A 21,097-nucleotide genomic window follows, 5' to 3' on the forward strand; every position below is an offset into this window, starting at 1 on the left:
GAGGTTGTTGTCCTGGCACCACACGGCCAGATCTCTGACCTCCTCCCTATAGGTTGTCTCATCGTTGTCGGTGATCAGGCCTACCACTGTTGTGTCGTCGGCAAACTTAATGATGGTGTTGGAGTCGTGCCTGGCCATGCAGTCATGGGTGAACAGAGAGTACAGGAGGGGACTGAGCACGCACCCCTGAGGGGCCCCCGTGTTGAGGATCAGTGTGGCAGATGTGTTGTTACCTACCCTTACCACCTGGGGGCGGCCCGTCAGGAAGTTTTGTTCCTATACCAGATTTGAATTGAGCAACTTAAAAGTCATTTAGCAGACACTCTTATCCAGAGCGACTTACAGTTAGTGAGTGCATAAATAATTTATTTTTTATTTTTCATACTGGCCCCCCGTGGGAATCGAACCCACAACCCTGGCGTTGCAAACGCCATGCTCTACCAGCTGAGCTACATCCCTGCCGGCCATTCCCTCCCCTACCCTGGACGACGCTGGGACAATTGTGCCCTGCCCCATATGGTCCACATCTGAAGTACCATCTGCGAGAATGTGGCTTTCTAAAGCTTCTGCTATTCTACTTCTAGAGAAATGTACCTTTTATTTACAACAGAAGTCTGATACATTTAGGAAAATCTTGTCTCCATTGTGGTCCTATGTAGAAAACCTCCCATAAATGCCCCATGTTATAATTGTGATGTTTGTATATTTTGTTTTTTCTCTCCATTTTATGACTGCCATTTTGTATAATGTTTTTCTGTATCCTTATTCCTTTTATTGTACTCAGTCTGGTTGGTTGTCTATGTAACCCCTGTTAAAATAAAATAACATTCTAATAAAAATACAATTACAAAAAAAAATAAGAAAACAGCTAGCACACTTATCCTCCTCTAAGCCCACACCGTCCATATTAAGTAATTAAGTCTTGTGGATAACATAAGAAACATTATTTAATGCAGTCGAAATTATTATCTGTCGTAGTTGTTTAAATTCTGAAATTGATTGAACGAACGGTACACGGATCAAACGTGTTTACTGAAAAAAACATTTGTATGGGTGTTTTTCAAGCCCAAAATGCTTGCTTGCTACACCAAAGAGAGCAAAGAATAGAAACTGGTTACACCCTGTAAATGTGTGTTCCCTGCAGGTCAGTGAAGCGTAAAGGTTAACATTAAACCTGGGTTCAAAGTTCATCTACTGTAATTTATGTAACAAAATCTGTCATCTCAACAAACCGGTTTGTTAAACTGTCATTTTAAGGTGATATTATATATGACGGGAAGGCATTCCAAACCGACCAATCAGTGTCAAACAACATACGTTTTCTACCTCTTTTAGGATAGGTTGGTGCAATGGGACTTGCTATATAACTGCTGAAGGAATTTTCTTAACTCGATGGTGCATCATTATTACTAGGGTCGGTTAACTGCAGCCTATCGTTTGATTTTTAATATTGTATAAACTGATTTTGAAGGATTTCTTAGATATGTTTTCGAGGATTGCGTTTGGCTCTCAGCCTCTTCGGTCGAATGTATTTTTTTCCAAGCCAGTGAAAGTTTTGCAAAAACCAAGGACAACTTTTCCTTCACAAAGCAGTTGGTGAGTAGCAATGCAGAGAACGTGACTCGTAATCAATATGATTGTTATAGGCCTATGCGAAAATTGGTAACATCATGGGAAATAAACTCTAAATAAATTGCCACTACTTGTTACAATGCATATTATCATTCGGTGTTCCAGCTGCTGTGAAAAACAACCCCTATATGCAACTGGGAAAAAATATTGATGTCACTTTTCACACTTAAAGTGTGCGCAAAATTGCCTTAGTGAGTGTATACAACGTATACAAACTGATTAATGCTTTTGATTTACTCTCTGGAGACACCAAAAGTATTTGCGCCGCAGAAGTTCCAAGAATCCCCCCAACACAACATCGAGTGACTATATGCCTATGTGTGGTCTATTGCACAATCACAGATCATTAATTATTGTCGACTTATTACATTTTGTGTATCTTCCAACGTCTAATATTTGTCTCTTTGCTCTTTCATCTTAAATGGTTATTTTAGAATAGGTTGTAGATAAACCTTTGCTGCTATTGGATATGGTGGGGGATTTCCTCAGGCTAGCTCAGAAATTATTTTAAGCAGATCTCAAAAGGGAAGAGTATCATGTTTCAGCTGAGGTAGCTGCCTAGTATTTATTTATGTATTTTTTATTTCACCTTTATTTAACCAGGTAAACCAGTTGAGAACAAGTTCTCATTTACAACTGCGACCTGGCCAAGATAAAGCAAAGCAGTGCGATAAAAACAACAACACAGAGTTACATATGGGGTAAAACAAAACAAAGTCAAAAATACAACAGAAATACATATATATACAGTGTGTGCAAATGTAGCAAGTTATGGAGGTAAGGCAATAAATGGGCTATAGTGCAAAATAATTACAATTAGTATTAACACTGGAATGATAGATGTGCAAGAGATGATGTGCAAATAGAGATACTGGGGTACAAATGTGGTCCTCTGTAGCTCAGCTGGTAGAGCACGGCGCTTGTAACGCCAAGGTAGTGGGTTCGATCCCCGGGACCACCCATACACAAAAAAAAATGTATGCACGCATGACTGTAAGTCGCTTTGGATAAAAGCGTCTGCTAAATGGCATATTATTATTTATTTTTTATAAATGAGCAAAATAAATAACAATATAGGGATGAGGTAGTTGGGCGGGCTAATTTCAGATGGGCTGTGTACAGGTGCAGTGATCGGTAAGGTGCTCTGACAACTGATGCTTAAAGTTAGTGAGGGAGATAAGTGTCTCCAGCTTCAGAGATTTTTGCAATTTGTTCCAGTCATTGGCAGCAGAGAACTGGAAGGAATTGCGGCCAAAGGAGGTGTTGGCTTTGGGGATAACCAGTGAGATATACCTGCTGGAGCGCAGACTACGGGTATATGGTGCATTTGGAAAAATATTACATTTACATAAGTGTTCAGACACTTCTTTACTCAGTACTTTGTTGAAGTACCTCTGGCAGCGATTACAGCCTCAAATCCTATTGGGTATGATGCTACAAGCTTGGCACATCTGTATTTGGGGAGTTTCTCCCATTTTTCTCCGCAGATCCTCTCAAGCTCTGTCAGGTTGGATGGGGAGCATTGCTGCACAGCTATTTTCAGGTATCTCCAGAGATGTTTGATCGGGTTCAAGTCGGGGCTCTGGCTGGGCCACTGAAGGACATTCAGAGACTTGTCCCGAAGCCACTCCTGCGTTGTCTTGGCTGTGTGCTTAGGGTCGTTGTCCTGTTGGAAGGTGAACCTTCACCCCAGTCTGAGGTCCTGAGCGCTATGGAGCTGGTTTTCATCAAGGATCTCTCTGTACTTTTCTCCGTTCATCTGCCCCTCAACCTGACTAGAGTCCCAGTCCCTGCCGCTGAAAAACATCCCCACAGCATGATGCAGCCACAACCATGCTTCACCGTAGGAATGGTGCAAGGTTTCCTCCAGACACAACGCTTGGCATTCAGGCCAAAGAGTTCAATCTTGGTTTCATCAGACCAGAGAATCTCATGGTCTGAGAGTCCTTTAGGTGCCTTTTGGCAAACTCCAAGCGGGCTGTCATGTGACTTTTTTCTGAGGAGTGGCTTCCATCTGGCCACTCTACCATAAAGGCCTGATTGATGGAGTGCTGCAGAGATGGTTGTCCTTCTGGAAGGTTCTCCCATCTCCACAGAGAATCTCTGGAGCTCTGTCACAGTGACCATCAGGTTCTTGGTCACCTCCCTGACCAAGGCCCTTCTCCCCCGACTGCTCAGTTTGGCCGGGCGGCCAGCTCTAGGAAGAGTCTTGGTGGTTCCAAACTTCTTCCATTTAAGAATGATGGAGGCCACTGTGTTCTTGGGGACCTTCAATGCTGCAAAAATATTTTGGTACCCTTCCCCAGATCTGTGCCTCGACACAATCCTGTCTCGGAGCTATACGGACAATTCCTTCGACCTCATGGCTTGGTTTTTGCTCTGACATGCACTGTCAACTGTGGGGCCTTATATAGACAAGTGTGTTCCTTTCCAAATCATGTCCAATCAATTTAATTTACCACAGGTGGAATCCAATCAAGTTGTAGAAACATCTCAAGGATGATCAATGGAAACAAGATGCACCTGAGCTCGATTTCGAGTCTCATAGCAAAGGGTCTGAATACTTATGTAAATAAGGTATTTCTGTTTTTTATTAGTAATACATTTGCAAACATTTCTAAAAACCTGTTTTTGCTTTGTCATTATGGGGTATTGTGTGTAGATTCATGAGATTTTTATTTATTTATTATCAATTTTACAGTAAGGCTGTAATGTACCAAGATGTGGAAAAAGGGAAGGGGTCTGAATACTTTCCGAATGCACTGTAAGCTGTGTCGACACTTAGATGCGACTTCTGCTATAAGAATATGAACATCGCATTGAAGAGACAGGTCTACATGCACAGAAGTCGCAAGGTGGTCGGAATGTGTTCAGATCTGGCTGAGTGTGCGGATTTCTCCTGGGCAGCCTGGTCTCAAAGACTAGAAATAACATAGGCCGTGTCTAGACTTGACAGTTCATGCATCTTTAGTATTCTGATCATTGAGTTCTGATCATGGAATTCTGAACACGTCGTGCATCTACACCTACATTTAAATGTGTCTACCGTGTCCACAGTGTGTCTGGATTACCTTTTCCCGCACTATATTCAAATGCCAGTATGCATTCTACAAACGGTGGAATAGGCAAAATATGATAACACAACAACTGATGGCAGTAGCTAACTGCTGTAGCTAACTAGCCAGCTAACCTGCAAGCTAGCAAGCAATGCTAAACGGATTGCAAAAGGGTTGCTCAGTTGGTAGAGCATTGCGCTTGCAACGCCAGGGTTGTGGGTTCGATTCCCACGGGGGACCAGTACGAAAAAATGTATGCACTGGATAAGAGCATCTGCTAAATGATAGAAAAATTATTCCTTTTTCAAAATATTAGCTTGCTGTCTAGCATTTATGAGGCCAGCAAACACTGTCCTCACACACAAGGAACATATTTCCTCCAACGTTATAATGAAAAGGTGCCTCTCGGTCCCAAAACACACGTTTTCTGGAGACTTGTGCGACGAGTGCTGACAATGTCGCCCACTGTGTGCACTTTCCGTAGCCTGATTGCGTCCAGACTGAGGAGAAATCCGTACACAATGCATCCCTGACCACTTCCTGAAGTGGTCAGCCAGATCTGAACACAATCAGACCACCAAGCGACTTTTGTGCATCTAGACGTGTCTTTTCAATGCGATCTGGGACACAAATTAGTATGATATATTTGGTATGATGACATAAGACCGAAGATTACTTAAGGCAAAAATGAAAGCAGGGTGGTTGGTTGGGGTGGTTGTATAATGCGAACGTCTAGCAACCCAAAGGTTGAATGTTCGAATCTCATCACGGACAACTTTATCATTTTTGCAACCACTTGTGTTTGACTCTCATCATGGACAACTTTAGCATCTTTGCAACTACTTACTACTTTTTAGCTACTACTTAGCATGAATAACGCGAACATCTAGCAAGGTTGCGTGTTCGAATGTCATCACTGAAAACGTTATAATTTTTGCTAATTAGAAACTTTGCGACTACTTACTACTTTTTAGCTACTTTGCAACTACTTAGCATGTTAGCTAACCCAAACCTTAAACCTTTAACCTAACCTTAACCCTAGCTAACGTTAGCCACAACAAATTGGAATTCGTAAACATATACATTTAGCAAATTCATAACATATTGTACGAATTGCAGTTTGTAACATATCGTAGTATGAAATAGATGATGGACATCCACAAATTAATACATACCATACGAAATGTAACATATCATACGAATTTGATTGTCACTTTTACTATGTTATGTCTACCACTGAGTCGAGGTTGGTCTGGACTCGAAGCTACGGAAAGCACATACAGTGGCCGATGTCATCAGCCCACAACTCTTCAGAAAACGAAGGTTACAAACACGGTTCTATGAGCTAGGGACTATGCTAGTCACTCAACGTGAGTAACCTTCGTTCTATTTCGCTTGAGGGACTATGCTAGTCACTCATTGGGATGACCATACGAGAGTAAGTCGGTTCCCGTAGGGCACAGCCTAGAGCAACACATCACCATAGGTTTTCGAGGCAGTACCCGGCCCAACCACAGGTTACTGTTGGGAGGGAAGGGTAGCACCAAGCACAGCTGAGTACACACTGTGAGGGTCAGCCACATTAACCCGGTAAAACCTTGCAAATGTACTGGGGGACGCCCAGCTGGCAGCCGCACATACAGTTGAAGTCGGAAGTTTACATACACCTTAGCCAAATACATTTACACTCAGTTTTTCACAATTCCTGACATTTTAATCCTAGTAAACATTCCCTGTCTTAGGTCAGCTAGGATCACCACTTTATTTTAAGAATGTGAAATGTCAGAATAATAGTAGAGAGAATGATTTATTTCAGCTTTTATTTCTTTCATCACATTCACAATGGGTCAGAAGTTTACATACACTCAATTAATATTTGGTAGCATTGCCTTTAAATTGTTTAACTTGTGTCAAACGTTTCGGGTAGCCTTCCACAAGCTTCCCACAATAAGTTGGGTGAATTTTGGCCCATTCCTCCTGACAGAGCTGGTGTAACTGAGTCAGGTTTGTAGGCCTCCTTGCTCACACACACTTTTTCAGTACTGCCCACACATTTTCATTAGGATTGAGGTTAGGGCTTTGTGATGGCCACTCCAATACCTTGACTTTGTTGTCCTTAAGCCATTTTCCCACAACTTTGGAAATATGCTTGGGGTCATTGTCCATTTGGAAGACCCATTTGCGACCAAGCTTTAACTTCCTGACTGATGTCTTGAGATGTTGCTTCAATATATCCACATAATTTTCCTTCCTCGTGATGCCATTTTTTTGTGAAGTGCACCAGTCCCTCCTGCAGCAAAGCACCCCCACAGCATGATGCTGCCACCTACGTGCTTCATGTTTGGGATGGTGTTCTTCGGCTTGCAATCCTTCCCCTTTTTCCTCCAAACATAACGATGGTCATTATGGCCAAACAGTTCTATTTTTGTTTCATCAGACCAGAGGACATTTCTCCAAAAGGTACGATCTTTGTCCCCATGTGCAGTTGCAAACCATAGTTGGCTTTTTTATGGTGGTTTTGGAGCAGTGGCTTCTTCCTTGCTGAGCGGCCTTTCAGGTTATGTCGATATACGACTTGTTTTACTGTGGATATAGATACTTTTGTACCTGTTTCCTCCAGGATCTTCACAAGGTCCTTTGCTGCTGTTCTGGGATTGATTTGCACTTTTCGCACCAAAGTACGTTCATCTCTAGGAGACAGAACGTGTCTCCTTCCTGAGCGGAATGACGGCTACGTGGTCCCATGGTGTTTATACTTGCGTACTATTGTTTGTACAGATGAACGTGGTACCTTCAGGATGAACCAGACTTGTGGAGGTCTACAATTTATTTTCGGAGGTCTTGGGTGATTTCTTTTGATTTTCCCATGATGTCAAGCAAAGAAGCACTGAGTTTGAAGGTAGGCCTTGAAATACATCCACAGGTACACCTCCAATTGACTCAAATGATGTAAATTAGCCTATCAGAAGCTTCTAAAGCCATGACATCATTTTCTGGAATTTTCCAAGCTGTTTAAAGGCACAGTCAACTTAGAGTATGTAAACTTCTGACCCACTGGAATTGTGATACAGTGAATTATAAGTGAAATAATCTGTCTGTAAACAATTGTTGAAAAAATGACTTGTACAAAGTAGATGTCCTAACAGACTTGCCAAAACTATAGTTTGTTAACAAGAAATATGTGGAGTGGTTAAAAAACAAGTTTTAATGACTCCAACCTAAGTGTATGTAAACTTCCGACTTCAACTGTATGTCAGAGAGGGGGACTCCCCTGGGTGAGTGCGCTACCACAGAGGATGGGGCTGGGCGGTCAGCAAGGGTATATGCTTGCAGGATAGCGTCTACAATCCAATGACAACTGTTGTTTTCAGAGAGGCTTATCCTGTACTCTCCAAAGCACACAAACCGCTGATCAGAGCGACGGATCGCCTGAGTCCGCGTTTAGGGATCTCACAGGACACAGAGCGCGTACATCAAAATCACGAGCCCCAGGGGGCATGGATGTGGACAAGGCTGTTAGCACCATTTCCCTGTTCACGTGACCTTGGGGTAGGACCTTTGGTAGGAAGGCAGGATTAGGCCGCAGAGTAACGATCGCCTTATGTTGTGGAAAATAACCACTATACTTTATTACAAATAAGGTCTCACAGAGTTTTTGTTGCACCAAGATATTACTTTATTCGATTTTCAACAAACCCCACACACACAGTGAAATGACCCAATTCAATTCCTGGCCCAGTAACAAAGAAATCTAACTCTATGCTCTTGATTAACCCAGTTCTACCTCATAGTCCATTAAACTCTACAGTTCATTAATAATAATTCACCACATATCCCCCCTCATGGGATTACTAATCCCATAACCTTACAAAGTATATTATGTTTATGCTATCAAACACCATCTTTGCATTCAAAGTTATACTCATAATGAACAATATTAATATTTCTACTTAAACCAATTCCAATATAAGTGTTAGTATCCTAACACATTAAAACTAACGTAGCGTTGTTTTAGCCATACTACCTAGGACATGTTTAAGAATAATATCAATATCTTTAACTCACAACTTCATTCAGATCAATCAGTCAGCTTACAATTCATAATCATACTCAAATTAATTACCCAAAACAAATTTAGAATTACAATTCTTAGTCACCTTGGTTCCATCATTCAAAGTTAAAACTCTCACCTTGGCACATACTGACACTGGCATACTGTATAGTTATATTATCATAATTCTAGCATTACCTTCCTCATAACGAGAATTACAACAGATCAGTATCTTAATGCATTCCTAGTCTAAATTACTATACATTTAGCAGTGTATAATACCTCCTCAATTCAACATACTACCTCAACTAACACTCCCTTCCTCTACCGGCACTCAATCTTCTGGCGTCCTCATTATGTTCTTCAGATAGCTTCATAGTTCATCTTGGATTGCCCATGGCAATGTCCCAATTCCAATGTCACACCTGAGCCGCCCCACCTCCACCTTCATTCTGTTTTGTCCATTTTGCCAACCAGTATACCCAAACTATGAGAAATGTTGTATTTGAATAGATCTCTCTTCCTGCTCACTCCACATGTACTCCTGTCACCTTCTTGAGAGAAAAGGCATAAAAGAGAAGGCAATTTATTGCTTTGATTTGATGCTGGTTCTGATTCAGGTCTCCTGGTAGAGGTGGTGCTGGACAGGAATGTCTTCAACGCCTTTGTTGCTCCTCTTCAGCAGGGTAGAGGGTTTTTTGTTTTTATTGAGGTTCACACCGTTCTGGATCGAATTATCTCTGTTTTGCATTAAGACACCATCCGCAGCAACCTCAAGAAAGGACAAATCATAACAGTTTAGTTGAGTTAATTTCCAATCCAAAACATTCCTATTAACATTGACTATATGACAAATCATTATATTTCACCACTCATTCTTAATACCAATTTCTAATACATTATCCTGCTGCCTGATTTTTCCTTGAGGGGTCCCTGCATTCCAAAGGCTATCTGTATAAATGCCACATAATTTCACATTCTCCCTTGAATTCTTCCAACTTCTATAACCCAATTGTTTTATTGTACCACTCCTATATAATTTGCTCATAGTCTATTTGACATTACTCTGGTGTTTCCCTTTTCCTTGTTCCTATTCTAACAACTAATTGCTTACCCTTCTCTCCCCATCCTGGGTGATTATACAATTGTTTATATTTAGGGTTTCCTAAATATGACAAAAGTTGTGATTGAATCATACACAGTCCTGGTAACTGTGAAGATTTTGAACTACTGTTAATTCTTTAAACGGAGATGTGGTGCATATTAGACTATTTTCCTTATTTCATTTTAATGTAATACATTGTACTCATCTATACCAATCATTGTTTAACGGCTCCTTCCATTCCCTTTCTTCTGCATTTGGTATAACTCTAACATATACATGGTTTAGTGCACTTTCCCAAGGAATAACTACTCCACCAACACTTCCCCCTGGAACTCTAACACTAAGTACTACATCAAATTGTTTATCTAAGTCTTGAACTGTTATCCTTATGTCTATGATCCATCTGTCTTTCTCTTTTAATATTTTAAGGTCACCGTTACCCCATGTGATTTCCCCATAATCCTTGTGCTGGTTCCTCCCACCCCAATAACCAGTTACCCCTTGTATTTTAATAGTGATCCCTTCCTGTATTTTAGTTATGGTTCCTGCCTGTGCAGGAATATACATTTTAATCCTGTCTATATCCCTTCTATGTCTTGTTCTTCTGCTCTTTACTATTATCAGTACCCCATTCCCCTTATTCTCAGGGAACTAGTCAAGTGCAGAGAAATCAATGATGGGGATATCTGGTGCGTCTTGAATGTCTGGGATATCTCGAAGGTCTCAAGTCTTGAAGGTCCGCCCCTCCGCCGAGGGAATCAGCAAGAACATGTAGCTCATCAGTAATTGCCATCCTCCCCCATCTGATTTTCGCCAGCGTCCTCAGCTCTCTCATCTCTCAGTCCTCGGTTCCCTCACTCTGGTACAATGGTTTAGATGATACCAGGTCACGCTCCCCTCTATCCGTACCACCGTTGGTGTAACCTGGACGACGATGTATGGTCACTTTAGCTGTTAACCTTCTTCCGTCACTAGGGTCTCCGGATCAGCCAGAGTCCCTCTCAATCTATCGACATCGGTCTGCAAAGAGTGTCCTTCTATCAACCTACCCATAGGGAAGCTCGGAGTTACTGCTGCAAGGACACACAAGCACAGACACACACAAAAGACAACAATGCTACCCAATGGCGGGGCCATCTTCCTCTCCTGGGGTTGGAACACTCCTATAGTGGGAAACATGGATCTAAGTATCTGTCTCTGCCACTTTTACCATCATTGAGGTAGCCAACAACACCTGGTACAGGCCCCTCCACATAGGGTCTTTCCAACTCTTTCTTCCGTAGTCTTTTACCATCACATAGTCTCCAGGGCGCAGAAAATAATCCAATTCTCCTACTCCGTTGGGCAGAGTTCCCTTCACCCATGGGAAAAAATCTTAAGAACATTGTTAGGTTAGGTGAGACACAGTATGCTACTTATGTCCTCTCATCCGTCAAGAGAAGCCTTGAGATTATGATGCGCACCTCCTTCCAGCTCGTTGTAGTCCACTCATTTCATAGACAGACCAAAAACAAAAAAGATTTAACCTAACCCATAACACATTATTACTACTGCTCATATCCTTAATACAATTTGCATATCTTACCACAAAAACATAAAAAACATTAAAAACATTAAAAAACATGAAAACCCCTGTAAAACCCAAAAGTCCCCAAAAAACATTAAAATCGTTAACAACTTCCCCCCCTTTGAACACATGCATCACATCGTGATTCATGTGTTCAAAAAACAAAACAACAATATTGCTTGTTAAACCAAAAATAATAACTGAACTTAAAATGACAACCCTTGATGATATCTTAACCCAATTGCATTCGATAACATTATTCAAGGATATCTGTCCTTCAAGACTAACTCTCTCACTTCATCCTTGTCCTGTTTGGAATTATATATAGGATGAATGCCAAATTATATACTTCTTCACAATTCCTTATTATAACCAACCCCCAATTCAGCATGCCTCCAGGATTTACAGTGCGGGTGATCAAGTCACACTATAAAGCCAGGACAGCTTGCAGAGGTCATTGAAATCATTCAATGAATTGTTCCATCAATAGTATACCACTCATTAACAACCGTCAAAACATTTCAAAATAAATCACACGTATTTACTTATCCCTCAGTAAATAAAAGCCCAAATTACATGTCTGCCCCTTTAAGATATTTTACTTCCATCCCGTGAAAAAACCTAAAATACAAATAAAAATCCTATACAGCTAACATTTCATACTTAGTGGTTTGTTTGTGGTTATTTGAACACCATATAGTAAAACAATAAACAAACAAAAAATGGCCAGGCCTTATTTATAGTCTCGGAAAATATTTCAAAGAAAATAGAAAATCACTCCCCCCTTTTTCCTGGAAGAAAAAGTACACCTTCAGTTAGTTTCCATTTTGATACCTCTTAATCAGTCCAAACTATTTAAATTCAAAATTCTCACTCTCTATTCCCACATCTCCTCATCCCCCCTTTCAGACAACCCCCAAGAACATCACTTGTGACTGCTCCCTTCCCCGGTGAATTCCACAATCCAGTGCACATAAAACGAAATAAAATCCCATAAGATTTAAACCCCTAGGCTTTTCCCTAGCCGCACTGCTACCACTCAATCACCCCCAACATGCTTCGTGACGTCAAACTCAAATATGCTATCTCTTGCCTCGTTGGTTGTACTTTCCCCCTTCTATAAAATAGTTTACTAATGTGATGATGGTTTCGCCCATTAGTGTCATCGTCATCCGATGCCCATAACACTTTACTACAATCCACAACACTCAAATTCAACCCCTCCAGCGATTTGTTTAAATGCAGCAGGATACACCATTTTACTATTTGTAACCCTCATTTGCGCTGTCACCCATACATACTGTCAATTTACATTTCACCTTTCAGAATCCAATATTTTTGACCCTCGGAAGGATTCTTTAACCCCACTGAATGTAATACTTTTCCCTGTCACAAATACAGTCAATTTCTCAGTGTAAGGAATCAGTGATATTTGATCCCAAGTATCTATTAAAATGTTGTTTGAGACGTGGGTCTCCTACATCTCCCTCATCATTCATACTGTATGGGATTTACATCAATCCCAGAAAAAAGACTCCCAATCAAGACAGACATTATCCTGTTCCATTAACTACAATATACACCTATAACATAAAACCCATAACCACTTTCCAGTATTCTAATCATTTTAACCTGCTGTATTGATTTTAGTAAAAATATAAATTGTTGTGCAATCAATCCAGAACCTACAAAAAGTTAGTCCTGTCCTCTAGTCCAAAATGAATGCTTCTCTAGCTACCCTGATTTGGTCCTCCTCACAGGTTCACTGGGCCCGGTGGAGCCTGTGTCTGAGACTACCCCCCTTCAGCTGAGCTGGGCCAATTACCTGTTGTGGTTGCCTAGGCACCCACGGCTTGGTAGTACAATCCCTTCTCATATGTCCTCTATAACAGTCTATATCTAAATGTGATTGTTCTCCTCCTTTTTTCTCCTTCTATCTCTACATTCCCTGTTATTGAGACTAGACCTGTGACCTGAGAATACTGCCCCCCTTCTGTGTATGGTGGTGGTGTAGTTAAACCAGCCTTTTTTGGTTCACTCTCCCTCTCAATCATTATCCTTCTAGCTTTGGCTATGCTGTCCCTCCAACTCTTTCCTTCCTCCCAGAACATTTTCAAGATTTCTCTCTCTTCTTCTTTCTTTTCTACCCTTTCTCTCCTGTTTTATAGTTCTTTATTAGGGTATCCATTTCCTCGCACACTGTTACATCAAATGTTCCCTCCTTTGGCCATTTAGTTACTATTTTCCTGGTCCTTTTTTCCCATTTGTCAGAGATTATACCAATATTACTATTTTCTGGGAACCTTCTCTTCATGATTGCTACTGGTGTTCCTGCCATCTCTACTTCTTGTGTGGTTCAGTGTCTATATTAGGGTGTAAGGTACATTATTCCTGTTGCCTTTCTCAGATAAATGTTTTTATATCCCTCAGTTAATGGTATTTTTCTTCCTAATATATCTTCATACTCTTCTTCTTTCCTTAAATTTGATTTTATCCCTTGCCTTTCCTTTACTATTCTTCTATCGTTACTGGATCAATGACACATGTAATAACTGTTTCGCATTAAATTGTGCCTTTTTCTGATAATGTTATAATTGTAGCCTATTGCATTAATTTAGTTTAAAATATAAGTTTGTTATTCAACAAATCTAGAACCCACTATAAGTTGGTGCTATTCCATCAGCATAATAGCTAAAGCTACTTGCATCCCCTGGTTCACGTAATGAAAACAAATAGAATTTACCAACTATTTGCATACACCACTGGTGTTAAGCAACCTATCGAATAAAGTAATAACAATTAGAATTTGTCAAATAACTGTTTTCCATTCAACTATTTAGACTTCTACTTGAAATCTATCTTACAGCTCGATTCATACTAGCTGGACTGTCTCTCTTTTACCCGCGAACCAGAGCCATAAATTAGTTTCCTTTGTTCTCAATTCAAATCATTGCCACAGCTCCATTGCAATTGCCAGCCCGCTATTCAATTTCTGTAACTGTCCTTTCTGATTACGCTCTAATTAATAAAACAAACACTGGCTATAATTGACCCGCATACACTCAATTCATATCCATATTCAATTCAATATTCCAAATTCCAACCCTATTCCCAGTAGTTTAAGCTTTCAAATCATTAGGCACCGCAAAAAATGACTACCTCGAAAACGTCTCACTATTCATGTTGAATAGTGAGTCTTTCAATTCGAAATCAGCAAGCTGCTAAATTGTCCAGTCTTATAACACAAAATGAACACTGACTGTTCTATCAATCTAAACAACCCATAACCATAATTGGACTATAATCAGAAAATATAGATTTTAGTCAGTAATGCAGAATCTATGCTTTATTGGAATGACAAGTAAATCCTCCGTTATTCCGATTATAAATGGTCTGTATTTTTAGTATCTGGCACATACCACATTTATCACAAAATAGCTTTGAAGGACACAGATCTCACACGCTCAACGTAAATAACTTGGCAGTCAATGAGTCAAACCCACATTCATTGATTTGGAAACAGATCTAACGACTTTACTCAAATGAATTATATTTTCCCCCTAATATACTAACATTCCTTGACTATATCACCTCTGCTTTTGAAATGATAGATAGTTGTTATAATGCTTAATTATAATAGCTATCACATGATCTATGTACTGTCTCCCACCCCCCATGTACGTCTACGTGTTTGGGCGCGCAAGTCAGCACTTACAGTGGGGAGAACAAGTATTTGATACACTGCCGATTTTGCAGGTTTTCCTACTTACAAAGCATGTAGAGGTCTGTAATTTTTATCATAGGTACACTTCAACTGTGAGAGACGGAATCTAAAACAAAAATCCAGAAAAGCACATTGTATGATTTTTAAGTAATTAATTTGCATTTTATTGCATGACATAAGTATTAGATACATCAGAAAAACAGAACTTAATATTTGGTACAAAAACCTTTGTTTGCAATTACAGAGATCATACGTTTCCTGTAGGTCTTGACCAGGTTTGCACACACTGCAGCAGGGATTTTGGCCCACTCCTCCATACAGACCTTCTCCAGATCCTTCAGGTTTCGGGGCTGTCGCTGGGCAAAATGGACTTTCAGCTCCCTCCAAAGATTTTCTATTGGGTTCAGGTCTGGAAACTGGCTAGGCCACTCCAGGACCTTGAGGTGCTTCTTACGGAGCCACTCCTTAGTTGCCCTGGCTGTGTGTTTCGGGTCGTTGTCATGCTGGAAGATCCAGCCACGACCCATCTTCAATGCTCTTACTGAGGGAAGGAGGTTGTTGGCCAAGATCTCGCGATACATGGCCCCATCCATCCTCCCCTCAATACGGTGCAGTCGTCCTGTCCCCTTTGCAGAAAAGCATCCCCAAAGAATGATGTTTCCACCTCCATGCTTCACGGTTGGGATGGTGTTCTTGGGGTTGTACTCATCCTTCTTCTTCCTCCAAACACGGCGAGTGGAGTTTAGACCAAAAAGCTCTATTTTTGTCTCATCAAACTCAATCAATCAATTTTATTTTATATAGCCCTTCTTACATCAGCTAATATCTCGAAGTGCTGTACAGAAACCCAGCCTAAAACCCCAAACAGCTAGTAATGCAGGTGTAGAAGCACGGTGGCTAGGAAAAACTCCCTAGAAAGGCAAAACCTAGGAAGAAACCTAGAGAGGAACCAGGCTATGAGGGGTGGCCAGTCCTCTTCTGGCTGTGCCGGGTGGAGATTATAACAGAACCATGCCAAGATGTTCAAAAATGTTCATAAGTGACAAGCATGGTCAAATAATAATCAGGAATAAATCTCAGTTGGCTTTTCATAGCCGATCATTAAGAGTTGAAAACAGCAGGTCTGGGACAGGTAGGGGTTCCATAACCGCAGGCAGAACAGTTTAAACTGGAATAGCAGCAAGGCCAGGCGGACTGGGGACAGCAAGGAGTCACCACGGCCGGTAGTCCCGACGTATGGTCCTAGGGCTCAGGTCTCTCAGTTGGCTTTTCATAGCCGATCATTAAGAGTTGAAAACAGCAGGTCTGGGACAGGTAGGGGTTTCGTAGCCGCGGGCAGAACAGTTGAAACTGGAATAGCAGCAAGGCCAGGCGGACTGGGGACAGCAAGGTGTCATCATGCCCGGTAGTCCTGACGTATGGTCCTAGGGCTCAGGTTCTCAGAGAGAAAGAGAGAACGAGAGAATTAGAGAGAGCATACTTAAATTCACACAGGACACTGGATAAGACAGGAGAAGTACTCCAGGTATAACCAACTAACCCCAGCCCCCCGACACATAAACTACTGCAGCATAAATACTGGAGGCTGAGACAGGAGCGGTCCGGAGACACTGTGGCCCCATCCGAAGAAACCCCCGGACAGGGCCAAACAGGAAGGATATAACCCCACCCACTCCGCCAAAGCACAGCCCCCGCACCACTAGAGGGATATCCCCAACCACCAACTTACAATCCTGAGACAAGGCCGAGTATAGCCCACAGAGGTCTCCACCACAGCACAAACCAAGGGGGGGGCGCCAACCCAGACAGGAAGATCACGTCAGTAACTCAACCCACTCAAGTGACGCACCCCTCCCAGGGACGGCATGAAAGAGCACCAGCAAGCCAGTGACTCAGCCCCTGCAACAGGGTTAGAGGCAGAGAACCCCAGTGGAGAGGGGAACCGGCCTGGCAGAGACAGCAAGGGCTGTTCGTTGCTCCAGCCTTTCCGTTCACCTTCACACTCCTGGGCCAGACTACACTCAATCATATGACCTACTGAAGAGATAAGTCTTCAGTAAAGACTTAAAGGTTGAGACCGAGTCTGCGTCTCTCACATGGGTAGGCAGACTGTTCCATAAAAATGGAGATCTATAGGAGAAAGCCCTGCCTCCCGCTGTTTGCTTAGAAATTCTAGGGACAATTAGGAGGCCTGCGTCTTGTGACCGTAGCGTACGTATTGGTATGTACGGCAGGACCAACTCGGAAAGATAGGTAGGAGCAAGCCCATGTAACGCTTTATAGGTTAACAGTAAAACCTTGAAATCAGCCCTTGCCTTAACAGGAAGCCAGTGTAGGGAAGCTAGCACTGGAGTAATATGATCAAATTTCTTGGTTCTAGTCAGGATTCTAGCAGCCGTATTTAGCACTAACTGAAGTTTATTTAGTGCTTTATCCGGGTAGCCGGAAAATAGAGCATTGCAGTAGTCTAACCTAGAAGTAACAAATGCATGGATTAATTTTTCTGCATCATTTTTGGACAGAAAATTTCTGATTTTTGCAATGTTACGTAGATGGAAAAAAGCTGTCCTTGAAACAGTCTTGATATGTTCGTCAAAAGAGAGATCAGGGTCAAGAGTAACGCCTAGGTCCTTCACAGTTTTATTTGAGACGACTTTACAACCATCAAGATGAATTGTCAGATTTAACAGAAGATCTCTTTGTTTCTTGGGACCTAGAACAAGCATCTCTGTTTTGTCCGAGTTTAAAAGTAAAAAGTTTTCAGCCATCCACTTCCTTATGTCTGAAACACAGGCTTCTAGCGAGGGCAATTTTGGGGCTTCACCATGCTTCATTGAAATGTACAGCTGTGTGTCATCCGCATAGCAGTGAAAGTTAACATTATGTTTTCGAATAACATCCCCAAGAGGTAAAATATATAGTGAAAACAATAGTGGTCCTAAAACGGAACCTTGAGGAACACCGAAATGTACAGTTGATTTGTCGGAGGACAGACCATTCACAGAGACAAACTGATATCTTTCCGACAGGTAGGATCTAAACCAGGCCAGAACTTGTCCGTGTAGACCAATTTGGGTTTCCAGTCTCTCCAAAAGAATGTGGTGATCGATGGTGTCAAAGGCAGCACTAAGGTCTAGTAGCACGAGGACAGATGCAGAGCCTCGGTCTGACGCCATTAAAAGGTCATTTACCACCTTCACAAGTGCAGTCTCAGTGCTATGATGGGGTCTAAAACCAGACTGAAGCATTTCGTATACATTGTTTGTCTTCAGAAAGGCAACTACATGACCTTCTCCCATTCCTCCTCTGGATCATCCAGATGGTCATTGGCAAACTTCAGACGGGCCTGGACATGCGCTGGCTTGAGCAGGGGGACCTTGCGTGCGCTGCAGGATTTTAATCCATGACGGCGTAGTGTGTTACTAATGGTTTTCTTTGAGACTGTGGTCCCAGCTCTCTTCAGGTCATTGACCAGGTCCTGCCATGTAGTTCTGGGCTGATCCCTCACCTTCCTCATGATCATTGATGCCCCACGAGGTGAGATCTTGCATGGATCCCCAGACCGACGGTGATTGACGGTCATCTTGAACTTCTTCCATTTTCTAATAATTGCGCCAACAGTTGTTGCCTTCTCACCAAGCTGCTTGCCTATTGTCCTGTAGCCCATCCCAGCCTTGTGCAGGTCTACAATTGTATCCCTGATGTCCTTACACAGCTCTCTGGTCTTGGCCATTGTGGAGAGGTTGGAGTCTGTTTGATTGAGTGTGTGGACAGGTCTCTTTTATACAGGTAACGAGTTCAAACAGGTGCAGTTAATACAGGTAATGAGTGGAGAACAGGAGGGCTTCTTAAAGAAAAACTAACATGTCTGTGAGAGCTGGAATTCTTACTGGTTGGTAGGTGATCAAATACTTATGTCATGCAATAAAATGCAAATTAATTACTTAAAAATCATACAATGTGATTTTCTGGATTTTTGTTTTAGATTCCGTCTCTCACAGTTGAAGTGTACCTATGATAAAAATTACAGACCTCTACATGCTTTGTAAGTAGGAAAACCTGCAAAATCGGCAGTGTATCAAATACTTGTTCTCCCGACTGTATATATTATTTCACTTTTACCCACTCTCTAATAATCACTTATCCGCAAATAACATTCATCATATTTTAATATTATTCATATCAACCACCGCATTCGTATTTCTAATGATTCCTTATTGCAGCAAGTTAATTTTACCATACCCCCCCAGGTATCATTATATCACCAGCTCATTCTCCACACTTCAGATTTACTCATACCACATTCACAAAACGCTACATTCCAAACACACAATCAATATTCGTATAACCTACAGGAATTTTCTTCTATAAAAGTACCCAAATTTGGAATGTTAACTCTATCAACATTTACTTTTATATTTCCCAAATGTAATGATCCCCAATAAGCTTGACCGAAATTCAATGTGTTGACGTCATATGATCACCCCCGTACACGTGACCTGTTCCTCCAACAGGATTTCTCATACCCCTCCGGGAAAAGACACACACCTTTAATTTTCTTCTCCCAGTAACGTGAATTTTCCACACTCCGTTAGTAAATGAATATCCACATACTATCAATTCTCCTCTTCCCAATGCAAGATTGGGCTTGCCCTTTCTCCACCAGCCTTAGAAGCTTCAAACGACCTAAAATATAGTCCCTTTCCTTACACTTTCTCCACAAAGAAAAGGCTATTATTTACAGGATTTATTTTTGTTGTCCGATCACCCACACAGATAAGCCGCCACTCGTGCTTAAATTAATCACTGAATGACTCACAGCCGCTCAAGCTAACCATTCACCCGTACGAGATGAGCAGACCTACTCTATCTTATTATTTCTCTATACTTTGAAGCCCTGGTGGCGTTCACAACCGTTCACCTACTTAGGATGAAAAGCGCAACTTCCAATTTATGGTGTCACCTACTCAGGATGACCTACTTTTTTTACCCGATTAGCTGTCTAATTTGTGCATCCCCTCATCCAGGATGATGCACACCTACTCCGGACGAGCCAACCTACGTATTAGCCTGCTCGTCCACTAGCCTGCGTGTATGCTAGCCTGCTTGTCTACTAGCCGGCGTCTATGCTAGCCTGCTTGTCTTATTTACATTGCTCTTCTACTAGCCTGCGTCTATGCTAGCCTGCTTGTCTTATTTACACTCATTTACATTGCATGCATGCTTATTCCTAATTCCAACAAAAACTCTGCTTCTTCTGCTAAATTTGGTCCTTATTTTCTGGAGAGAACCCTTCCGTACCCCACCCCCAGATTCAGCTTGATCAAAACACACAGCTCAAGCAAGAACGCCGCTTACCTTGTTCAACAGTGGCCAGTGTTTCTGTGTGTTTTGTCAAAACCTCCTCTGATGGTAAAGCATTCAAGGATCTCTTATAACCAGTCCTGCCGGGATCGCCAATTATGTTGTGGAAAATAACCACTACTTTATTACAAATAAGGTCTCACAGAGTTTTTGTTGCACCAATATATGACTTTATTAGAGTTTAAACAAAGCCGATGCCAGTCTGCAGAATGTCACACCCCCTTACGCTCTCCCTCCATCTTATATAGTCCCCTCTTCAGTTTTCCCACTCTTTTATTGCTCCGCCCACTTCCTTGGTCTCTGAGGGCGGCTAAACTCGACTTTTATTATGCACATAGTACTCCAACCAATCACTCACTCCCCTGTCTTGCACACACACTCATGTTTAGTTTAACCATGACAAGGCCCTAAATCCTTGAAACACACACAAACCCCACATACACAGTGAAATGACCCAATTCAATTCCTGGCCCAGTAACAAAGAAATCTAACTCTATGCTCTTGATTAACCCAGTTCTACCTCATAGTCCATTAAACTCTACAGTTCATTAATAATAATTCACCACAATTACCCGGGCCTAGACGATAACACTCATCA

General features: G+C 41.7%; 1 protein-coding gene across 1 annotated transcript in view; it reads left to right on the forward strand.

Annotated features, from left to right (window-relative positions):
• The first annotated feature begins 1,184 nt into the window (after nucleotides 1-1,184).
• acsf2 (acyl-CoA synthetase family member 2) overlaps nucleotides 1,185-21,097 on the forward strand; it is a 59,109-nt gene continuing 39,196 nt past the window's right edge. Inside the window, exon 1 of the mRNA XM_084170548.1 lies at nucleotides 1,185-1,596. Within this exon, the coding sequence (XP_084026674.1) occupies nucleotides 1,484-1,596 (113 nt within the window). The 5' untranslated portion in view covers nucleotides 1,185-1,483. The remainder of the gene's footprint in view (nucleotides 1,597-21,097) is intronic.

Source organism: Coregonus lavaretus (genome assembly GCF_964263955.1).
Source record: "Coregonus lavaretus genome assembly, chromosome: 1".
NCBI lineage: Eukaryota > Metazoa > Chordata > Actinopteri > Salmoniformes > Salmonidae > Coregonus > Coregonus lavaretus.